The sequence below is a fragment of the Magnolia sinica genome, chromosome 4 (assembly GCF_029962835.1).
Source record: "Magnolia sinica isolate HGM2019 chromosome 4, MsV1, whole genome shotgun sequence".
NCBI classification, from domain to species: Eukaryota; Viridiplantae; Streptophyta; class Magnoliopsida; order Magnoliales; family Magnoliaceae; genus Magnolia; species Magnolia sinica.
In genome coordinates, this window is record NC_080576.1 from 20,163,920 (window position 1) to 20,187,647 (window position 23,728).

At 40.6% G+C, this 23,728-nt stretch overlaps 1 protein-coding gene across 9 annotated transcripts; it reads right to left on the reverse strand.

Moving 5' to 3' along the window:
• Nucleotides 1-209: 209 nt before the first annotated feature.
• LOC131242698 (uncharacterized) lies at nucleotides 210-21,997 on the reverse strand. 9 transcript variants are annotated; one of them, XM_058241515.1, is made up of 12 exons: nucleotides 21,585-21,982; nucleotides 17,217-17,288; nucleotides 17,012-17,136; nucleotides 16,748-16,908; nucleotides 15,203-15,272; nucleotides 10,752-10,806; nucleotides 9,361-9,444; nucleotides 6,291-6,329; nucleotides 3,171-3,217; nucleotides 2,522-2,575; nucleotides 1,285-1,423; nucleotides 210-851 (listed from the first exon to the last, which is right to left on the reverse strand). In XM_058241515.1, exons 1-11 carry the CDS (start codon nucleotides 21,663-21,665, stop codon nucleotides 1,318-1,320), a joined length of 894 nt encoding a protein of 297 aa, XP_058097498.1. In that variant the 5' UTR covers nucleotides 21,666-21,982; the 3' UTR covers nucleotides 210-851; nucleotides 1,285-1,317. The 9 variants fall into 9 exon arrangements, 8 of the variants coding, with proteins under 8 accessions (XP_058097498.1, XP_058097497.1, XP_058097500.1 ...); XM_058241514.1 differs by lacking the exon at nucleotides 210-851 and having other exon boundaries at nucleotides 877-1,423; XR_009169693.1 differs by lacking the exon at nucleotides 210-851 and having other exon boundaries at nucleotides 1,268-1,423; nucleotides 9,339-9,444.
• Between the last annotated feature and the right edge of the window lie 1,731 nt (nucleotides 21,998-23,728).

A 23,728-nucleotide genomic window follows, 5' to 3' on the forward strand; every position in this document is an offset into this window, starting at 1 on the left:
AAATCTCTCAAAAAACAAAACTACTTTTTTTAAGCTTGGATGTACTAACGTTTGTATTCTTGACAATATCAATAATATCACATGATATCAATAACATTGCATGATGTCGACAATACAATGGATTTTTATTTTTATTTTTTAAGGGGATGTTGCCAATATCTGACTATATTGTCAATACATGTGATAATATCGGCAATACGATTGACGTATATATGGAATATCTCACTTCTATTTTAGCCTCAGTATCTGTATCACTGACTTGGAATACATATAATATCAACAAATATTAGTGACGATATCAGCAATACCAGGAACATTAACCATGCCTAACCCAACGTGCCTGCATAAGCTATAACTGGGTTGGGTGACATGACCCGACCAAAAGCCCAAAACAAAATAAAGCAGAAAAGTCTACAAATTCATTTATGTTTTCCATGCATCCACTGCTTGGGCCAAGGTACAGCTACCCAGTGGTCAAATATTCCATTCTTAAATGGGTCCTGTTGGTTGAGCCCGACCCAATTACAATTGAATGGATGGGGGTTGGGCTTGATGGGTATTAGGTGGGTCAGGTTGGCCACAAGGTAATGGGTCATGGCCAAGTTTGGGCTACAATTTTTGGTCCTGACCCGAACCCAGCTGAAAACCAACCCATTGGCATGGCATGTTCAGAAGATTCATGTACACGATGACCTACGACCATGGTCCATGCATGTGCACTGGAGCTCACCTCTCCCCTTACCAAGGCCACGAGGACGGTCATCCTATTACTCTGTGATCGACATAACACGATTGCGGCCATGCATCTACAATGAGCAGTGTGAAGAGCGGTGTTCAGGTAAACCAGAAACCTGCATGATTAGGATGGTGTAGGTAAGCTTGAGGCAGGGATGCCACTGTAAATTTTCCTTCCAATCAAAGCCACATTCATGGACAATGAGAAGCACTGGGATTGTGCACCATAGGGGTGTGCCAAAGCTGCTCATCCCTTCTTTCCCACTTAGTAATGATCCAGATTGTTCATCATCCCACCTTAGCTACATTGGAGAAGTTCTAACTGATCAGAGATCTCAACACATATAAAAGCAGTTTCTAACTCACCATTGTATGGAGGGCGAGGATCTCTCACGGTGTAGTGAATGTGCCACAAGACCTTCTAGATGAAGGGCCTGGATAGTCATGTGGTGGGGCAGAAGGGGCAAGCCTCCTTAGCATTCCTTCTCGGGTATGCATACAAACCCAAGATAGCAATAAGAACCAAAGATCAAATACAAATATCCTTACATTCAAAATGCATCCGGTCCAGAAAGACCTCAGCTAGTTGGACCCATTTTCAGACAGCTTTTTCTTAAGGTCCTTGAGAGCACTGACTACTTCAGGGCCGAGATTGTGCTGCAGCAATTTCCCTTGCATGGAAGTCGACCTGCAGATTACAGAAACAAACCATATCAGATGTGATGACATGGGCCCGTGCTTATACATTTTTGAATTTCTGGTCATGGCAATGCATTCCCCATTGAAATCTCAAAAGCATGGTATGTCGTAAAGGCTGTAACATAAAGGTAATGGTGGCGACCGTTACATGTCATGGGGTCATACCCATAATAGCCATTACAGCCCCCGTAACGACCCATTACGCCCCCCATAATGGTCCATTACAGGGCCAATACAAGTTTTCTGAAAAAATAAAAAATTCAAGAGAGAGAGAGAGAGAGAGAGACGAACGGCCGTTACAACTCATATCGTAAAGGTGACGGTAGTGGCCATTATGGCCACTGTTACCATTACAGAATACCTTGCTCAAAAGAAATAAGAACAAGTCCTTGGGCCTAGCTGTTCTTGATCCCACTTGGTGAAAAAAAGTGGGAAACTAGTCACCTACATGATGAGGTTTCTGTTTTCTGAGCTGCCCAAAACGCAATGTGGAAATGGAAATTTTTTGGAAGAAACTATCCCATTCCTGATTAGGTGTGCATCCAGATGGACCCCAACTCCAATTGGGTTAAAGGCATCACTGTCTTTATGGGATGTTAACAGCATCCCCAAAACTTTTTAGTGACACGTAGCATAGCTCATCATCAATTTGCACTGTTCTTTCATTTATACCATCGGGGCAAGCCATGTTGGGGGAGAAAATCATGCCGATCCGATGATCCTAACCATCATATCCGTAGCATAGAAAATGGACTGTCAAGATGGAGTCGAGCAATGAGAAAGTTCCAAAGATCATCTTGAAATGGCTATTCAATGGGTCCAACTGCAGACCACTTATGATTCCAAAGAAGCAATTTAGTTTGGTGATGCTAACCATCCGAACTATGGCTCGTAAAGAAATGTGTAACCAAAAGGGTTAGGATCCTCCTACTAGCATGATTTTTTCACCATGACTTGCCCCCAATGGTACAAACGAATGAACAATATGGATGACCGAATGGTTATGCCATGTGTCACTTTAAAGCTTTGGGTACAACATATACGCAAAAACTCAAAACATTTTGAGTACAATGTCTGCTTTGCAAACATGAAAAAGTAGATCAAGTATTTCACCAGTTTCCAATTTGCCTCAAACTTGGGCCTCCAAGTCCTACTTATCTTGAGAGCAGACTCCTACAACTTCCATCAAAACAAGTAACAGAAAATTGTTCCCTTTGGTCGAAAAACCCCGAGAAACTGGGTTCACCTTGACACCTAGGACTGCGCTTGCTGTTTGCAGGGTCCCACAAAGTACAAAGAAGAGGGAAACAATAACTTCCTGCATCCTGATTATTTATATTTTGTCGGACTTCAGAAAACGGCGTCCCCAGTCCTATGTGGCAAGGCGGACCCCACCTGTTCACTGAGATTTATTTTATTTTTTTCCTTCTTTGGGGTTTCAGGCTAAACGAAGCCTAAAGCCCCACACTATCATGCAATGCGCTTCTAAGATACATATAGCTGTGGAGTTGTATCGCTCATTCTTCAAGTATATTTTCAAACAAATCCAACTAAGTTGCCATTTTGAAAAACCAATCATGCAAGAGACGCAGCAGCCAAGCTAGATTGCTGATATGGAATGCATCTACAACTACCTTTTTTCTTATTTCTTTTTCTTTTTTTGGAACAATGGCATCTACGATTATCATGCACCTGCTCTATCTAAAGATCAAGGTTTATCAAAAAATGAGCCTTACCTATGTTCTTGAAGTACCTGCTCAAACTCCTTTTGTGTGGCCTTTACCTACAAAGTGAGGGGGAAAAAAAAAATCCAACATTGTCATGAGGCCAAGAGAAACTATGTACAAGAATATCAGACAATGTGACAGTGTGGGGAGATGATAGTGGTCAGGATTCAGGAAACCACAAGAAGAGGGGGAAGCAAAAGGAGCTAACTATAAATGGTGCCAACAAGGTGAGAGTCAAACTATCGATTCACTCAATCATGCAATATGGATGCTCCTCCATGTTAAGAAATGAAGACAACTGTCTGGTATGCTGAATTTTTATTTCTCTATATGGTTATATGATTAAAAAAATCTATTATTTTTGGGGAGCCACTACCTGTACACACCCTTACTTATTGTAGCATCCATCGGTAATACCATAGTATAAAATTGTGATATCATATTATCATAAGTAGAAAGAATGGGTGCTGCTGTTGATCAGGATGGGTGTAGATACTGAATAGTGGTTGCCTAATCTTATAAAATGTAATAAAAAACATTCATTAAATAGAAACATGGTATGCACTCCCATAATTATCATCTATAATTTAATAATTTCTTCTGTTTTATTAGAAACAGTAGAAACGGCCATAATTGCATGTTACTTTATACCAAATATTAAAGAAATAGTAGAAAATATATTTATAAAATGTTTTCGTCATGCCATTTTTTTCTGAGCAAAATACAACTTTTGGGGAAAAATGTGAAAAGCATGGCTATAGGCAGATCAAAACCAGAATTTATATAAATAAATGGGTTAAAAAAAAAAAACTCATCCAAAGCACCTGCCTAAAAGTTCAAATGGTGACTACAAAGTCAAATTACCAAAAAATACAGCTCGAAATTTCAAAAACATAGAAACTAAACTAAGTTCCGATAAATACTTGCAACTTGCCTGCCACTCGGTAAAAATCTAAATAAACTCAAATACCTATTGCACACTGAAACTTAGTCTGAACCCATTGGTGTAGGGCTTCTTTTATAGGAGAGATTCCCATAATTTATATCTCTAATATTTATGTCAAATACCTTCCATCACCAATATAAACTCTTAGGGGACAGGGACGCAGCACCTTATGAGAACCTGATCTATCTTCGTGCGATTTTTACTTTCAGATATATGCATTGAATATATCGGCATCACCATCCAAGCCTTTCTCCCAGTTGCCTTTTAGGTGGTAGATTAGCAGAACTTTTGGGTTGGCATTTAGATCATAGATTAGCAAAACTTTCATGATCAGCTGCCCAGCAGACAGGTCTCAATGCATGGCTCGGTGGTAGACATGCTACATTTCAACACTCAGATCATGGGATCAAGTGCCCATGTGGGGTGTTTGTGTGGATGGGTGTGTGTGTGACAGTGTAAAATAAAATAAAATAAAAGCTGCCCACCAAACATCAACCTCCGTTTTTTTCCTGGGCTTTTGGAACTGGCAAAGGGTCGCATTGACAACACAGTTTGACTTCATGCTACACTTATAAAGGAGAATTTGCCAATGGTTGATGTCCCAAAGCATGTAGTGCTCTCCCTGTAATGGGATGTATATACGAGGGGTTAGGGTTTCAAGGATATACTTAGTATGATGCTCCATCACCCGAAGAACTTAGGTGTACTCTGCTATGAAGGAAGCTCGCCAATCCGCCTCTATCATGCACATACTCATAATCTAATTCCTCCACTGCCAAGGCCATCTAACTACGATCTAGAACCCATTTAGATCATAAATAGGATGATGCAGGGAAGGTCATGTTGAGGTCGAGCACTATCTTCCTCGGGGGGATAACTACTCCGAATCCACAAAGCTTCTCTAGACTCCTCACAGAGATACCTCGAATCCACGAGGAAAATAAGAAAATAGAAATAATTTTCTATTAATTGGAAATAAATTGATTGATAGATCAAAAACGAGTTTACAACCCCTTAAATAGTGATATGAACCCTAGGAAGAAGTTTCAAAATCAAACTACAACTAAAACTCCCTAAAATCGTGAATTACTATAAACAGTAAACTTACTATTTATAGATGGTCATGATTTGCACTAGACCTCATGGTTTTCGGCCAAAAATATTAAGTGTCCTATTTGGCTAACCACTTTTTTCTCCTAATTTTTCTAAGCACTTTTCGTGTTGGACACAACTCCTAAAGCTCGAAGGATGTAGAGTTACAATCAAACTAAAACTTACTAAAATTAGTCAAAACGAAAATAAAATGGATTTTCGACCGTCGATCTGATGGAATCTCGCAAATTCGGCGTGGGTAACCCGGCATAACAGGGTTGATTGGCTAAAGTAGCTTCTCCTGCCCCAAAATCATATATGGTAAGTCGAATAACTCATTCCGGTTTGCGAGATATGCCCGTTTTAAGGTTCTGACAGTCCAGATCACTTCCACATCCGATCAGGCCTTTTCTAGTCCATCTTGGCCATGAAATTGTCCACGACCCACTCTACATCGGAAGACCATTAGATCTGGGCCATCAGATCATCATCAAGTGCGATCAAAGCGGTTGTAAATGTCAAAACAAAACTTTAACGGTTGAAAACCTTTTAAAAGCCGATTAAAACCCTTTTAAGTGTTGGTCCTAACAGAATGAATTCTTGATCTAACTAGATGTCGCCCTAAACTCATGGTAAAACCAGTGGATCCCTTATCAGCCTATGTGAGAATCAATGAACCCTGATATCCACCATCACCCACATTCAGTGGCTACTACGCAACCTCGTAAAGTGAGACAAAGCCGCCCAATCAAGATCCAAGACCCTCATGCACTCCATTAAAAGAAAAAAAAAAAAAAAACCATGCATAACATGTATCAAAACAGCCACACAGTTATGAGCAAAAGACCTTAATGCACATTTTCTTATGGCCCATTCCCCGTGCCTAGAAACAACATGCCATTCACATCCACATTACAAAGAATATGACACACCTTATATCATGGTAAGTCTTAAAAGGTGTATTGCAGAAAAGATGAATATGAGAACTTTAAATATAAAAGAATGGAATGCCTGGTAATACAAGGGAAAAATGTCTTCATAAGTGATCTGTTGAGTTGCAGTGATGCGAAGGCAATGAGTATGCCTCTCACCTCTGAAACCAATGCCTTGCAACTCCAAACAAAGGCACCCTGTAAAGCAGCACAACAAAAGTAAATAGTTGTTATTAAAACCAGCACTGAATATGAGGCAGGCATGCTGCAGGTAATGGACAATGTAGTTACATGAGTAAAAGATAAATGACTTCATACACATACATGACATGCAACATCTCTGACAAAATCTGAGATAGAGTAACAGTCATTCAATGGAAATAAAGATTCTCCCCTTGCAGATGCCCACCTCTATTTATTCCCATTTCTCACATTGTTCATACTTCTGTATAACTACTACAGCAAATACCGTAAACAAGGATGTTTCTTGCTTTCATTTCTGCATTCATTTGTCAGTTAACTACAATCAAGCCATTTAAATGTCTTCAACTGAAAGAACATGCAGAGGGTCAAAAGTCTTTTTTTACAAGTCAGACAAGTCTTAGTCAGTCACTGTGATCCTTGAGTGTTGGTCCTAGAAACATGGTTCTTTCCCCAGCCTTAATTGCAACTACTAACAAAAGGAAAGGAACAACAAAATAGCACATTGACTCATGTTCTTCTAGAACACTAGTAAAATACCAAATCTCCTCCTCACATGTCCACAAGCACCCATGCATTGAATGCATGAAAAGCTCATTAGTTCTAGACCATATCATTCTTAGAAAGGGTCTAGCCAAAGTTGCCTGCCACTTGTCTAAATGCCTAATCAGGAGCAAGTCTCTATAGTGAAGGCATGAAAAACTGAATTTGATAAGAAACTTTGTACACCCAAATCGAGTCATCTCATTGTAACTAACTTCAGGTCTTCCAAGATGCGTTCCAGCCTGTTATATCAATTGATGAATGCAAGTACATGTAACTCAGATACTAGGAACTACACAAGTGGCCTACATAGGGTTGAAAGATATTCTGATTACTAGACACAAATAGAGGATATTCTGGACCATCAGATAGTTTCAACGTCAGACGGCGTGTTTGAGAAGTACCTGGTTAAATGGAAGTCACGACCAGCTTCAGACAACATGTGGCTCACTGAGGAGGAGCTTCAGAGACTTGATCCTGACAACTTGGAGCGGTTCAGGAGTTTTATTTCGCCAGTGGCGAAATCTTCACAACCGGGGAGAGTTGATGGGGACATCACGCGCGCATGCACACGCACACGCACACCGTCCCCCCTACGCACGTACGCAAGGAGAAAGAGGGCCCCACCATCGATCTGGATCGATGATCACGTCCAAGGAGGGCCTCTTAGTTAGAAGACAGAGTTTTAGTTCGTTGGAGTGGGCCCGATAGTCAAGTAAAGCCTATCATAGGATCTCATGATCGTGACCCACTAGTCTGATTAATCTCATATTTTAGGTTTTGCTTATTAATATTATTTAGAATATCATAGACGGTTTAGATTTCTTTGATTAGTTTTTTTTTTTTGTACTTCATCGCCAAGTAATAGGTTGCACACATGGTATGAGTTTTGGGGTATAGGGTTTTCTTATAAATAGGCACTCCTTGTAGTTTTTTGATTCATTGCAGATTAATAAAAATTCATGCGTTTTTCTACTCCTCTAAGTTCTTGAGTTGTGGAAATTCAATTGGGAGCGAAGCCCTCCCTTCATCGAAGGGCTAACTACCGTAGTGCAAAGCCACATCTATCTTGATCCGCCCCTATCTTCTATCATCCATACTTCTCACCTTCTACACCCATCCTAGCTTCGAATCCGTCAACTTTTGCAACAGTTCTTCTCCCTACAGACAATTTTCAAAATCTAGCCCTGCAGGAGGGCTGAAACTTCGGCGGAGCACAACACACAGACCGCGCATCTGATCAACTCGAGACTCGGGGGTTTTGAAGCCCTCCCCTAGCCGACCAGAGCCAAGGAGGCGCTTTCCGCATTCGGCACCCCGTCGCAGGTGCGGACAGGCCCCTGCGCACGTGTGACAGGCCTGGTCCGCTGTCCGCGCACGGGAACTGTCTTCAGGTTCAGATTTCCTACCTATTTTACTCCCCTCATACCTATTTTCCCTAACCCTAACCCTACATTGCATTACTTTCAATTTATTTGCCCCTTTTCTAATCCTAGGGTACTTTGAATTGAAACCGGTGAATCCCTTGGATTAGGGACTGATAGTTGTGCTCGTGTGGATGAGTTTTACTTCCCTTTGAGTATCGTTTGGCTCATAATTTTTATTGATCCAACCCAAACATGTGTAGGCCTGGACCCGCACAGATTCCTCATGCTTGAATTTTTGAGCTTTTGTGTGGGATGTGGAAATTTTATATGAATGTTTCTGAATTAGTTTGATCTAAAGCCTGAGATCTTGCATATCATAGTTAATTTTCATGCCATGCATCAGACACTTGCAATCATAAGATAACTTATTTTATGCTTGCCTAAGCAACTTCCTGCTACTTTTGGTAACCAGGGAATACTATGCTTCAATATTAAGTTTTAAATACTTAGGAAAACCACACAAGGTAACACCGCAAGATACATGCTTTTAACAAGTAAAGGTGCATTTCTCATCATATCACCATCATCATCAGTCTTCAGAGCTCTGTCATAGTTATTTCAGGTCAGCTTTCTTGTGATTCCTTGTCCTAGTTATCTAAGGAAAACTGTGGAGAGGAAAAGGCTTCCTTTTCTTGAAGTGGTAAACGAAATGGCACTTCATAGAGAAATCTAAGGAAATATGAAGAAAAGGAAATCAATTTCCTCAGTCTTTGTCTTTTGCAAACAAGGGAAACCGTCACATCTGAGTAAATCAATTTCATTTCTTTGGTTACATTTTTATCTCCACCAATCCAAACAGTCCACAATAACCTCCAACCCAATCAGAGGCTGCCCCTGCAATCAGATGGAAGATTTTTAACTTTGTTTAACTTATATTGTGATTCCACAGGGGAAAAATAAAAAAGGTTAATCATGTGAGGTACAAATATGGACATTTTTATAGGTATGAAAATAGACAGATAGATGAATCTGGCTGCTGAAAACAGATGACCAGAAAAGAAAGTGGGAAGGTGGTGGTTTTGAAAGCCAACACAACTAATACAGAGAAGTATACGTACTGCCCCATGTGCAGCATGCTGCTGACAAAAATCCGAAGTCACAACCCAAACTTTCGGGCACCCATCTTCCTTCAAAGCTACAACCTGAGTGCACGTGTGGAACAGATAGCAACCAACCAATAATCAGAAATTTGGGAAAAGAAACCACACACAGAATCAAAAATACATCTTACAAATGTTAACTAATTCAGTTCCCATTGAAGGCTTGGAAAGAAAAGAATATAGGTGTATTTACTATTGATAGAGTACAAAACTGTGTACGTGCAGAGCTCCATACTGATAGTGAGCATAGTCTTCTGTGTTCCTGATGAACACCACATTGATGTATATCTCTTAGTTATCATCCTTTAGTCATCTTTTGGCTTCTTCTTCTTTTTCCTTGTAGTTATATCTTTATAAAGAGAAGACTATCTTTGTAATCAGGAGATTATAAATAAAGAATTGCTAGAGGAGGATACAGATATACTCTCTTCTTTTTTCTTTTTTCTACAACTACAAAAGTAGCTTGTAAGACAGACCAACCTCATGGATCATGACTGTAGGCACTGATTCTCACAGGAGAAAAAATTCTCAAGAACAATCATCAAGAAGTAAAAATGGAATTGAGCAAGCACTAAACATCATCTAATCATGAACATTATCTCATTAGGCATGCCAGTCTTCACATCAGCTCACATAGTGCTGAGATATTCAGCCAAAATATGAGAAACTATGCTTGACATAGCTTTATTAATAATGAACCTGGACAGCAATCCGAGCGACGACAAAGCCTAATGGAATTATTTAAATAAAAAAAAAAAAGTTTTAGACAGAATTTGGATGCACGAGTGAATTGTATTGCAAACATTCAATTTGATCCAGAGGAAGTGACCCAAAAAAAAAAAGTTCGCTAGAATCAATAATGCATTAAGGCCAACCAAACAAATTTAGTGCCCAGACCCTCATTATGAATGCTAAGGACGCTAAAATTTGGTTGTAATAATTCAATTCGATAGTGCATCCAAACACACGCCAAGCATTATGGGATCTAGATTGTTAACAATCTGAGTTTGTGATCGTAATAACCATGCTAGCGTTTATTGTCAATGGATTGAACATAAATAGAGCAACTGCTTCCAAAATATCCTATTAAGAAATTTTAGTATGACGGAACCAGAAAAGAAAAAATAATAATTTAAAAAAAAAAATGTAAGAGAATGACTGACATGGCTCACATTTCCAGTTGTAAATGATTCCAACGTTCAACTTATCAGTAAAATCACATTTTTGGCTTTCCAAATACAAAATGCATACTGGACTTTAATGGAGTAAAAGAAACAGAGGTAAAAAAAAGTTACGTGGGGACTACATTATTACCTAAACTTTACTCCATGACCAAAATGATTAGTTACCTCTTTTTCAATCCATGCATCAGCACATGAATCGCCAGAGAATACTACATCGATCCTGCGACATTAGAAAACAGGAAGAACAAGCGTAATTTATATAAATGCTTAAATCCCAGAGCTCAGATGAAAACAGCATAAAGATAATTAATGGTCATCTGTCATCCAATGTACATCTTCCAGGTTTGGAAACCCATGTTGCAGCAAAAGCAGGCTGTGGTGGAACAGAAATTTTGGTGCTCACGCTCTCTTCTCTCCTTCTTCTTTTTCATGGGGGGGGGGGCATGAATGATCAACTCATTACACTGTTTAGATGGGTGCGGTGGAGGGTAATCAACCAGTCCATCATTGAGCATATAGTGACAGAGAGCGTTTATGGAACTTAATTTAAAACACATGAAAATGTATACGTCTAGCATAAATTATCTAGAGATAGAGTTAGTTTCAAGAGGATAAAAATTTGATAATTTGGGATTCATCAGGCTTTCCAAAATTTAACCCATCAAGAGAGAGGCTTTATACAGTAGCCATAGCTGAGGCAAATAATCAAAGTCTGTCTATGAAGTGCAATGGATATGCCTGTCAATGAAGCATATAATGCCATGAAGGAACATATCAAGATTGACTCGCACTTCATCGGAAGAAATGTTTTATCCCAAAATGTAAAGATGGTGAAATCCGACTATGGCGTGAGTGTGTGGGTGTGTGTGCGTGTGGGGAAAAAAAAGAAGGTAAAATGCAAAGATAAGGAATTGGACCAAAGGGTTCTCAAGAAAATCATGCTACACTAAAACTATATATGCTAAGGCGAAAGTCTTACATTCGGATTCAGGGGGAGAGCATATCTCCTATTCTTTCAAGATTTTCTATCGTCTCAGGGTATTGATCCCCAACATTTTGGTCCAGGCTCTGAATAAATGGAGTTGCAGAGCACGAGCATGACCATATTATGGAGGTCCCATTCCTTGGTACTCTTTATGGCGTGAGTGTGTGGGTGTGTGTGCGTGTGGGGGAAAAAAAAGGTAAAATGCAAAGATAAGGAACTGGACCAGAGGGCTCTCAAGAAATCATGCTACACTAAAACTATATATGCTAAGGTGAAAGTCTTACATTCGGATTCAGGGGAGAGCATATCTCCTATTCTTTCAAGATTTTCTATCGTCTCAGGGTATTGATCCCCAACATTTTTGTCCACGCTCTGAATAAATGGAGTTGCAGAGCACAAGCATGACCATATTATGGAGGTCCCATTCCTTGGTACTCTTTACTTCTGTTCCTTGGGAGTTTTGGGCAGGACTCAAAAGCTGTCCTTACCACTTGATTAATTGCATGTGTACTCCCCTTTTGTCTGGTATGTATCCAGTTGTGCACCTAACTAGAATTTGTCCGGATTACTTTCAATTATTTTCAACTTGCGGTTCTCAAAGGTGTTTGTCCCTATCCAGCAGCTTCATACTATCCAGCTTGGTTAGGAGAGAAATCCGGCATTTTATTGGTGAGGTCCTTCCTCAAGGTTAATCGTGATTCTGCTGGAGGCAATAGCTGTTCCTATACTAGGTATCTTTGGCAATACCAAGCCCCTCGCAAGGTGACACCTTTTGCGTGGCTCAAGGGAAGATACAGGATTTTAACCATAGACAACCTGCGCAAACGGGGAATGATTCTTCCCAACATTTGTCTTTTGTGCAAGAAAGATGAGGATTTGGTAATGCATCTCTTTCTTTGCTGTCCCTACTCATTGGGAGTATGGGACTTCAGTCTCTCAGCAGTCAAGAAGCCTTGGGTAGTGATGCCGGGATCTATGAAGGATCTTTTTCTGGCCTGGCTCGTTGGGGCTCCTCCCTCCAAAGAAATAAGGGATTGGTGTCTTGCTTTGCTGGCTGTTCTTTGGTGTATGTGGATTGAAAGGAATGGTAGATGTTTTAGGGATAGGAGCAATACTATGGGAACCACAGTCAGAAAAGTGTTTTCTTGTATCAGGGAGTGGAGTTCATAATTTTGGGGCTGTTTTGTTTCTTTGTTCTCTCTTTTGAGCTGCTGGCTCCTTTAATAAATTTTTCATCTTTCAAAAAAAAAAAATGTGTTTTTAGTTAAACCAGATGTTCTTGTTCACAGGAAAGAAAGGAATAAGCTGTCCACAAGGGCTGCTTGATGTGTCTTTTACTGGTTATGGTAATAACCAGAGGCTATCGCTGAAAAAAAAAAATGTCAACTTTGAGTGTCTCATCATCATTTTTTTGTATCAAGAGTGTCCTTTTATCCATCTTCCTCTTCCGGATCTTCAGAGTAATGTGTTCTGTGGCTTCTTTTTTTTCTTCCTGAGACTTCGTCATCATCTCCCTCGTCTCCGTCTTCTGAACATGGAACATTGTCTCTCACTCACTTATGTTCACAGGAATAACGATTGACTGGCAACATAAACTTTTTTTTTAAAAGATGACTGGCAACTTAAACTGACACATAGATACTGAAGATAAGTAGTTTTCAATCTTTACATGGACTCTGGACAGGAGCATAGACGTCATCATCACTAGTGTTCTTTAGCAAGCTAATCCTGTAATTCACTGCCCGTATAACTGATCTTGTAAATGAAAGGATGTGGAGATCTATTCATACCATTATTAGGGAGGTCCTTACCTAGTCAATTATACTAAAATAGATCATATATACACAATATAAGGGTTTTAAAAGTTTTGCCTAGAATGATTTTTATACTCTGCTTGCTTGCCCTTAGGGGTATGCATATAATAGTTGCGCCAGGGGTTATTACTGGGTGGAACTTCACTGGCATGTGAAGATTTTGTTTTGATTTTTTATTTTTTTTTTTTTGGAGATAACAGTTGTTACTATCATGTCAGTTTCCATTCCATATACCAATAAATGTCTGCAAATGATTGTCCACTAAAGGCATATGTTAAACCCTCTTTTAACATGAAGATAAACCCTCTTCTCTGGGGAATGCTTCCTCCAGTTCTTACACTGGCCCTCTCTGGTACTACGGGGCTCCTCCTAAAGTTTCTGCTTTCGCCTGGCTTGCTGCCAGAAGCTGCATTCTCACTCTCAACAATCTCTAGAAAAGGGGCTTTACCTTTCCGAATGTTTGTAATGCAGGGGCATTTTCACACCGGGCTCGAGTGGAGTAGCCTGTGGGATGCGGGGACACCCAGGGTGGGCGGCCCGTGTGAGGCGGGTGGCTCGTGTGAGGCGATACTCATGTGATGTGCATGTGGGGCCCACAAGGGGGGTTTGGCCGAGGTCCTAACCCATGCAATGTGAGGTCTGGGCTATAAAATAAAGGGATTAATTCGCCATGCTCTATCGATTCGAGCTTTTAGAGCAAGTGGTTAATTGTCCTGCATCAAATTAGTATCAGAGCAGGAGGTCTCTTGTTTGAGACTCCTCACCAGGGGTGATTAATGCAAGGGCATTTTCACACCGGGCTGGAGTGGAGTGGCCTGTGGGATGCGGGGACACACTCGGGGTGGGCAACCCGTGTGAGGCCGGTGGCTCGTGTGAGGTGGTACCCACGTGATGTGGGGCCCACGAGGGGGGTTCGGCCAAAGTCATAACCCATGCGATGCAAGGCCTAGGCTATGAGATAAAGGGATTAGTTCGCCATGATCTATCAGTTCGAGCTTTTAGAGCGAGTGGTTAATTGTCCTGCATCAATTCGCCTCCTATACATGCATGATGCAAAATCAGAGTCTCACCTCCTCTTGCACTGTTCATTTGCAACAGAATTTTGGAGTGGGATCTTTCTTAAAGCAGGAGTCACTTGGGTGATGCCTCATTCGATCAAGACTAACGTGAGGTCCTAGGATGTAGGAGGTGGAGGGACTCTTGGGAAGAAGAGATGGAAGATCTGTCTTCCTGCAGCCATGTGGTTCATTTGGTTGGAGAGGAATGATCGTTGCTTCAACAATGCTAGTAGTTCTTCCAATGTGGTTCTCATGAAAATTGCAAAGTCCTCTACGGAGTGGGGTTAGGTTTTTAGCTGAGGCTTTAGCTTTTGTATAGTTCTTTAGGTGGGGGCTTTCTGCTCTTGTATAGTTCTTTGGGTAGGAGCTCTCTACTCTTGTATAGTTTTTATTTATTTTTTATTTTTATTTTTATTTTTTTTTTAGGGGAGGGGGTGAGGCTTTAGCTTTTGTGTAGATTTTTTTGGGGCATTTATAGTAAATTATTCACCTTTAAAAAATAAAATTAAAATTAAAAATTTAAAAAAAATTTAAAAAAAAAAAAAAAAAAAAAACTGGTTTTAAATAGGAAAAAGAACAGTGAATCAAAAATCTCCAAGTAAATCAAAATGGGATGAGTTGGAAAAATAAGCACTGCCACTATTACATGATTGAATGTTGTTGCATTAGATAATAGTGCAGTGTTGTATCAAGTCAGAGAGAATAAAACAAAAATAATTGTTAACTAAGAGACAATAAGTTGGATTTCCTGGATCATACCCTGCGAAGTTTTCTTTGTGAGTAGGGAGTCCGGACATCATAGCATCAAAGACCACCACCACTTTTACCTCTATCAATTTTCACAAAAAGATAGCACCATATGTTGTGTCAAGAAAAAACATGGAAAACAAAGCTACAGACTTAGTTATGATATATTTGTAGAGCATACATTGGAAGTTGTTGCCATGAGAAACGAAATGGTATCAAATTGAAATCAAGTGAAGATAAAAACAAAACCTCATTAAGGGAACGAGAACAGTTTTTTTTTTCTAGATTGAGGAACACAGTTAAAACCACATGCCCAAGAGAATGAAAGTTGGCTTTGTTCAATCAAGATAAAGTGGAAGATACTCATGAGTGGAAGAGACTAAATAAAAAGTGGATATCTTTCTTTGAAAGATAACGAGAACTTTCATTGAAAAAGCACTGAGATGGCGCCCAGAAGCAAAAAAAAAAAAAAAATACATCTTTCCCAACCAACCTTTTCCCACCGCCCATTCCACAACAATATCCCAGGCATAACTAGCAACCCACTCGATGCTTCAGCAGGCACTACAAAAACATCTACCATTCCTCTCACCCCAATTCACCCATAAACCTGCAAGGAGACAAAGTCGCCAAACCGCACGAATACTTTTGCGGAGGGCTACCCCATGCTAAGCTAAAATTAGATCACCAATATCATAGGGCATTGACCACACCAAATTGAACCTAGCGAGAAAAGAAGCCCACACTCGGCAAGCAAAAGAGCAATGAATGAGAAGATGGTTAACCGACTATGCATTGGTCATGCAAGGAAGACAAATATTCAGGATGATCATACAGCGCCTTTTGGAGGTTGTCAATAATTAGAATTCTTTTTCTACCCGCTAGCCAAGCAAAAGCCATGATATTTGGAGGGGTGCCATATTGCCACATGTAAGAAGTCTTCCCATAAATCTCCCTTTTTTTTCTAAAGCATGAAGTAGAAAGATCTAACCGTGAAGCATCCTGACTTGTCTTTGGTCCAAACCATACAGTCGCTTTCACCAACCAACAGCCTGCAAGGATGCAACCACTCCAATAGAGCGGCATACTCTCCTACCTCATTGTCTCAGAGAAAACGGTGGCAAGGTGGAGACCGCTCAACCATCTCACCACAAAGCTCAAAACACCTATCGATCATGATGCTACAATCCGAAGCAAGACTAGCTATAATCAGGAATCTAGCCTGAAGAGGCAAATCACCCCTCCACACATCTTGCCAAAAACAATAGAAATCATATTATCAAAAGGTTCTTAAGACTGACGATTTGAAAAGGTCGGCATCCATGGTCTTGGTTTCTACCTTGGGATAAATTACATCTTTTCCCTTGCAAATTGGATGCTATATACATCCAAGAAGGGGTAAATTGAGATTTTCATTGAAGACAGATAAGATCCTGATCCTTCAAATTGATGGGTAGCATAACATTATGTACAAAAGTTACATTAACAAGCTTTACGACAACAACCAATAAAAGATAAGCCTCGTCAAGGTTCTGACAGATGCAGGAAAGAACAAACCTTTCAGCACACTGAATGTTATCAATTCATCAATAAGCTTTTGGCGAGCAATATCTAGTCTTCCTTTCATAAAATGCTTTTTCAGTTTTGGCCAGTAGCCGCAGACATTGTATCCATCGACGAGCAAAACTGGAACTGCAGTTTCTAAACCCTGGTTTGTACTAAACAATGAAAGAGAGTGAACAACCCAAAACTGAGCACTATACTGACTTTGAAAAAACGCATAACTTCAGAAAAAGAATAAGGCAGGGAGCAAATGCTTACTAGTAAAGGTTTGAGGTAGGATCTTGATAGAGCTCGTTGTCTTCCGGAAGCTCCTCTTTCTGCACCTTCTTTTTGCGGTAACTAGTTGCAGGCTTGGGCGTATTTGACTTTTGCTTTTGGAACTCCTAGAAGAAGTCTTGACCATAAGGATCATCAATAAAACCTCAAATATGATTGAATTTACTCGTATTAAGTAGTGGCTTACCCTCCATAACTTTAGAAACTGCAAGTTCTGCTTGACATTGGATGTAATCCTTGGCGGTGATTGATCAGAACCCTAGAAGCAAAATTCCCATAAGACTCCGTCATTTGCATTGCTGATGGATCTCTTTGTATAATCCAAAAGAACTAAAACTCCATTGCATTTTTAAATTTAAAATAAGTTACATATATGCCTACAAAAAGTTTGCGTAGCAGTGAAAAAAATATTCAAATGCAATTGGTGAATTATGAGATAGAAATAGTGATGCAGGACAATTAACCACTTGCTCTAAAATCTCGAACTGTTAGAGCATAGCGAATTAATCCCTTTATCTCATAGCTCAGGCCCCACATCTCATGGGTTAGGACCTCAGCCAAACCCCCCTCGTGGGCCCTAAATCACATGGGTACCGCCTCACACGGGCCGCCCACCCCGAGTGTGTCCCCACATCCCACAGGCTATCCCACTCGAGCCCGGTGTGAAATGCGTATTAATCACCCCCGATGAGGAGTCTTGAACACGAGACCTCCCCTGTGGGCCCCGCCCACCCCGAGTGTGCCCCTGCATCCCACAAGCGACCTCACTCGAGCCCGCTGTAAAAATGCCCCTGCATTACATAACCTTATCCCAAGGAAAAAGAACCTAATGGTTTACTATCTACAAACGTGATCATTATATAAGGAAGAGACAAGAATGGTGGTAGTGAGCACAACTGCCAAAAGAACTCCGTATAGCAACATAGTTTAAATACTTGGGCAGACGACTTGTATTGTTTGAGGCGCACCGGATTTTGAACCCTAACAATATTGTGCAAGGTTTGATGATCTAGTCAATATGGCACTAAATCATCCAAGATCAACAACAACATGGATGATGCATGCCATCTATCATGTGATATCTACCAAATACCAACACATCTTTTTTTCTTTTTGATGACAACAAGGTGACCCTGCCCCTTTTTAAAGCGAGACTAATCCCTGCGGATGCAGGTAATCACCGAGAAACCACGTGCATCGGGTAATCCTGGGGAGGGGAATCGAACTCGCATTTGTGGGGAGCAAACCCACGGCACATATCAGTTCAGGAATCATAATAAACTTGCTATTTACCAAGGTTCTAAACCATGTTTAGCCACTCAGGTCCACTCCTTATTTGGGCTTGAGTCGATTGACCAAGGTAACACATCAAAACAGAGAATCTATTAGAGAAACACTACAGTGTTGTCATACCGCTGTAAGTTAAAGTGCTGCAAGTTACATTTGGACAGGTGGATACTCCCATAAATCAAGCAGGACCATTCATGTGATCCAGCACCAACACCATATCAACAAAATTGAGCTGGGCCATTCATGTGATCCAACAAGCTCTTCAAGGCCATGCAAACATCAATCCAATTGGATAGCTGTATCCATCTGAATGTTGAAACTCCTTACAACCATCCATTCCAACACAGAGATCACATGGTTAGGAACTTAGAAATGTTTTACTGAACTGATTACTAAGAACCAGAGGCAATCCAGGGAGGGACCAACCGAATGGATGGTTCAAATTGCTGAGTAACTTTTCTTGTTAACTGGGACCAACCATTCTGTAGGAAATTACTCAGATGGATAAGACCCTCTTATCGGTTTGAGTTGCATGGTAGCCCGGTTGGGAGGAACAAAACAGACATTCCAGGACGATTGATTGAAGTGTCCATGAGTCAAAATGTAACTCGTAGCACCAGAAAGTTTGCCCAAAATATGCATACAAACATAAATGAAAATAAACAAAACCATCTCTCTAGGTCGAATCCAATAGGTACAAAACTACATCCCAAGAAGGCACGGTTTAGGTTCAAAATATCGTTTGAATGTATCATATGGCTGTTTTGTTTATTATCAGCAAATGATGCTTTATTAAAAAGAAAAGCTTGTAGGCACATAATAACACAAGTGCATTACAAAGGAGAACCGACCAACAAGAGACAACAAAACCCAGGCAAAAGATAGGGGGAAAGAGGCCCAAGCCATCCGCCCATAAGCAAACATGATGTTTAACTCAAGAAAATATGGCGGAGAAAGGGGCGCTCATGCTATTAAATGAGCAATTGTTCCTTGCCCTCCAAACTGCCCAAATGATAGCCGTAAAGCATAACCTCCATAAAGCTCTTCCCTTCCACCAAAAGATTCAAGATAATTGGCACTAGTATGCATGGATTTAAGTGGCAGTTCCAGAGTGTGAATTGCTGAGGGACCAAAACTGGTACAAATCACCCCATATTGGTCGATATTGGTCTCAAGTTGGTATGGTGACTCCTCTTGTTTCATTTCAGAAGGTATGATATTAAATTAAAAGAATCTGGGAGGAATATACCAACCACCCACGTTTAGATGGAAAAATATAGTAGAGCCAATTGAACAGTAATAAGGTAGATCACCAATCAGTTTATACCATCTGGCATCTAAAAGCTTCTTCTGGATTTTTCTGCGAAGTGCTAAGTATGCCACATGGCACACACTGATTGGAGATCTACCTTATTACCGCTCAAGTGGTTCTACTGTATCATTTCGATACTGGCCATATGACGCAGGCCATATGACACAGTGGAGCAGGGAGAAATGTAAGATGGCAGAGCCATCTCTCCATAAGACACATGGCAGGGTGATGAGAAAATCAGATCCGTCCATATGCCGGGTCCTAGCATGGATGGTTTATGACTCAGCATATTAGACCATCCTATTTATCTGATACATATCCGTTAAAGTTATCATGGAAAGCAGAAACAGTTAATGGTCAAAAATGCAGTGGATAAACTGTATAAAACTTGAGATTGTCTCATGGATTTTACTTTTAAAACGTATTCCATTCATTGGTGCCAGTATATGGGTGGACCCAATCGATACATCACCCTGCCATGTGTCCTGTGGAGCAATGACTCTATCATATGATGGTTCTTTCTGCTCTACCATATCATCTTCCTTTGATATTATGGGTTTGCATCAGAATTGACAATACGAAGCCTATACTCTTTTATACACATGTACACAATTTGTATCGTAACACTGGATAAATTTATGACAACAAATTCCAGGACATGATAAGATGCATTCCAATATTTTGAATCTTGGGTCAGATTTCAGTCCGGGAGAGTGTGATGTACTGGAATGTGAGTTTATTAATGTGTATTTCCCTTTGTTCTGGTCCGTAATAGATGAAATAAATCAAAAAAAAAAACAAAGATTTTTGTTCAGGAACAAAATCTTATTGGAACTGTCCATATCCAGCTCATTCTTCGGAATGATATCATGGGATGTATTGATCATACAAACTGATACAAAGTTATATTTACATATATGTACGCAGTTTATGTACGCAGTTTGTATTGTGACACTGGATGAATTTATCCCAACAAATTGCCGCATAGAATAAGATACACTTCGATATTTCGAATCTTGGTTCACGTCAGTGTCCAGGAGAGTGTGATGTATCAGAATGTGGGTTTGTATTAGAATGCATTGATGATACAGAATATATACATTTTCGATGCGTATATGTGCACAATTTTGTATCGTAGAATTTGTCGCAACAAATTCCCAGATATGAATACATTCAGATATTTTGAATCTTGGGTAGGATTTCACCGTCCAGGAGAGCATAGCAAACATGGAATTTTCATTATCCAACGAACAGGCGGTTCTAACTTCTAACTAGAAGCACGGACACAACATGAGGGGGGGTGTAACGAAAAAAGGTATAATTCAAATGAACGGCATTCACATCAGGGCCCAATTCAGATGAATGGCATTCACATCGGACCCCACCAGGACATCACAGCCAAGGTTTCTCCCTGACCAATCACAGACACTACATTGAGGAGGTGCAACAAAAAAAGGTAGAATTCAAATGAACGACATTCACATCGGACCCCACCAAGACATCACAGCGAGCTATCCACGCAGGTGGACCACACACGTGTGGAGCGTGTGATGTATGAGGAAGGAGAGATGAGAAACTCCCTCCCTCTCTCCGACGCTCACGACATTTAGGTCGGACGGTCTCAGATGGAGGAAGCCAGTAAAAATGCGCTGAAGCTTCATCAAGATAACAAGATAAACCTACTTATCCTTCTCTGAAAAAGAACTTTAGGGTGTGTTTGGCTGCGCAAGTGAATCGAATTGCAATAACGAGCCTGGCAGAATGAAAATGACCAAATTAGAGCTACCATCCTTGACAACCATACTAACAAAGTAGCACTCAAATAAGCGTTGATACCAAAGGAGAGTAAGTGCAATTTGGTCATTTCCAATTTATTGAACTGATTATTGCGATTCGATTCGATAGTGCGTCCAAACGCGGCATAAAACAAGAGTAGAGAGAGATGGGAGAGACCTTTTGGGATTGGGGTTTATTGGTCTTGGCCATCACGATGGAAGAAGAATAATAAGAGCGGTACAAGAGAACGGTTTTCATTTCATGGCAGCCGATTTGAGCCGTTGGATTTCATCGGACTGTCCTTCTTGCTCCTTGATTTCATCGCAGCTCCGCTTCTCTGTTTTCGCTTTGCGGGAGCGGAATCGGTTGGATGTGAGCGAGAGAGAATGAGAGAGAGTGGAGTTCGTTTTGCGTCTTTCGCGACTCAGGAGGCTCCCGCCCAACTTGGGGCCACATGGTGAGTGGTCCTGATCCGATGATCCGAACCGTTCATATTATGGACTCTATGCGATACGGATCATCGTAGGAAAACTACTCTATACGAATGGGTGTAACCACCATTATCCAATAATGAAAAAGATTTTCAATGGCTTGCATTCGGCTCTGAAAATCAAAGGCTAAGATCATCCATGAAGCGCGATTGCAGGATAATATCTTATTGATGGTATTAAAGAGAATATGGACGTATCAAATCATAGGAACATCTCATCATGTGGGACCCAGTAGGTGGCGACACACGTACGCTGGATCCTGAGTCGCGACAGAGGAAAACGAACAAGAGAGAAGTAGCAGTTATTGCGGTAGTTCATGAGTACTGCTCTAGAAATGCTGGATTGGCGGGAGGAATGATGACACGTGTCAAATTTTCATACGTGTTACATATCAAGCCATGTACCTGCTGGGGACTTGTGTGGACAGGCCCTGCATTAGAAATCGGGCTGGTTCAGTCATCCGGGTATCAACATGGACGTCTTTTTAGACCGTCCATTTTACAAGTGAGGGCCAGATTGACCTGATGCACGGGCCCATGTTTACAGTTTCAAAGTGCGTACGGAGCATCACACTCAGCCAAACGTAGTCTCGACCAAAACCATGCTCGACATCTATGTGGGGAAAATGGACTTTTGCAGGTATTCGGGCCGGATAGAGAGGCTGTGAGATTGCCTCGACGCATTCTTTATTTGAGGAGTTGACTTTCGGGAAACACCGGTGGTCATTTAAACGGTGGCGACATATCGGCATACATGTGGTGGATATAAGTCGTCCACTGTAGTGCGGTAGACGAGTCGAACCGACTCTAGCTTGGCACAGCTCGGCTCGGCCAGTTGGTAATCCCAGCCCGAACTCGACTCAGCTTGGTTCGGTCAGCAACGACTGGGTCAATTCAAGCCGAATTTGAGCATATTTAGCATTTTCTCAAGCAGGTAGAATGCAACTTTAAATTCTCAAGAAGATAAAACAGGAACAATATTTCATAGGTATTTCATCAAACACCTAAAGAGCAACATCAAACTCAAATTCCAAGCAAGTAGCATCAAGATCAAACAATTGACATATCCATTCCTTCTTTACCAACACTTCGTTGAGTTATTTCATCAAACAGTTGGTGAGCAACATTCATATCAAAATAACCGAGTCTCTGAGCTGATTTGATCCGAGTCGGTTCAAGTTGAGGTTTAATCTAAGTCGAGTTGAGCTTAGGCAAGCTTAAACTCAGCTCGAAAATTTTTCGAGTTCCAAAACCAGCTCGACTCCGTCCGAATCCAATTTCAAGCTAAGGTGAGTCGAGCTTTTCCTAGTCAAATCGAGCAGACCAAGCTAACTCGACTCTTGTACATCTCTGTCCACTCTAGACTACTATAACACGGATTACCTACTGCCTTGCCAGCAGCGATGTGACTATTGGACGGTGCTATGTAATCCTTGCTATGATGTCTTCATTTTTATTTTTTCATATCATTTAAAGCCATGATCCTGAAAATGAGCGGATCCAAATCTCATATGGACTATATTATAACAAAAATAATGGTAATTGAATTGCTACTATCAAAAGCTCATTAGGGTCCACTGTAATATTTATTTTCCATCCAACTTGTTGATTAAGTCATATGAACTTGGATGAAAGATAAACACAAACATAAACTTCATCTAAACTTTTATGGCCCCAACAAGTTTTTAATGATGAGTGTTCAATCACCATTGTTTCATATATTATGTTCCACATGAGATTTGGAATTGCCTCATTTTTTAGCTCACGCCCTAAATTGATTTAGAAAAATAGATAGATAACATATATTAAAAAAATCATGGTGGGCCCATAG

Coding starts and splice junctions, on each gene's coding strand:
- LOC131242698 (XM_058241515.1), bottom strand. CDS start 21,665: ATGAAAACCGTTCTCTTGTACCGCTCTTATTATTCTTCTTCCATCGTG. Junction 17,137..17,216: donor AGTTTCTAAAGTTATGGAGG/GTAAGCCACTAC, acceptor GACTTCTTCTAG/GAGTTCCAAAAGCAAAAGTC. Junction 2,576..3,170: donor CAGGTACTTCAAGAACATAG/GTAAGGCTCATT, acceptor TAGGACTTGGAG/GCCCAAGTTTGAGGCAAATT.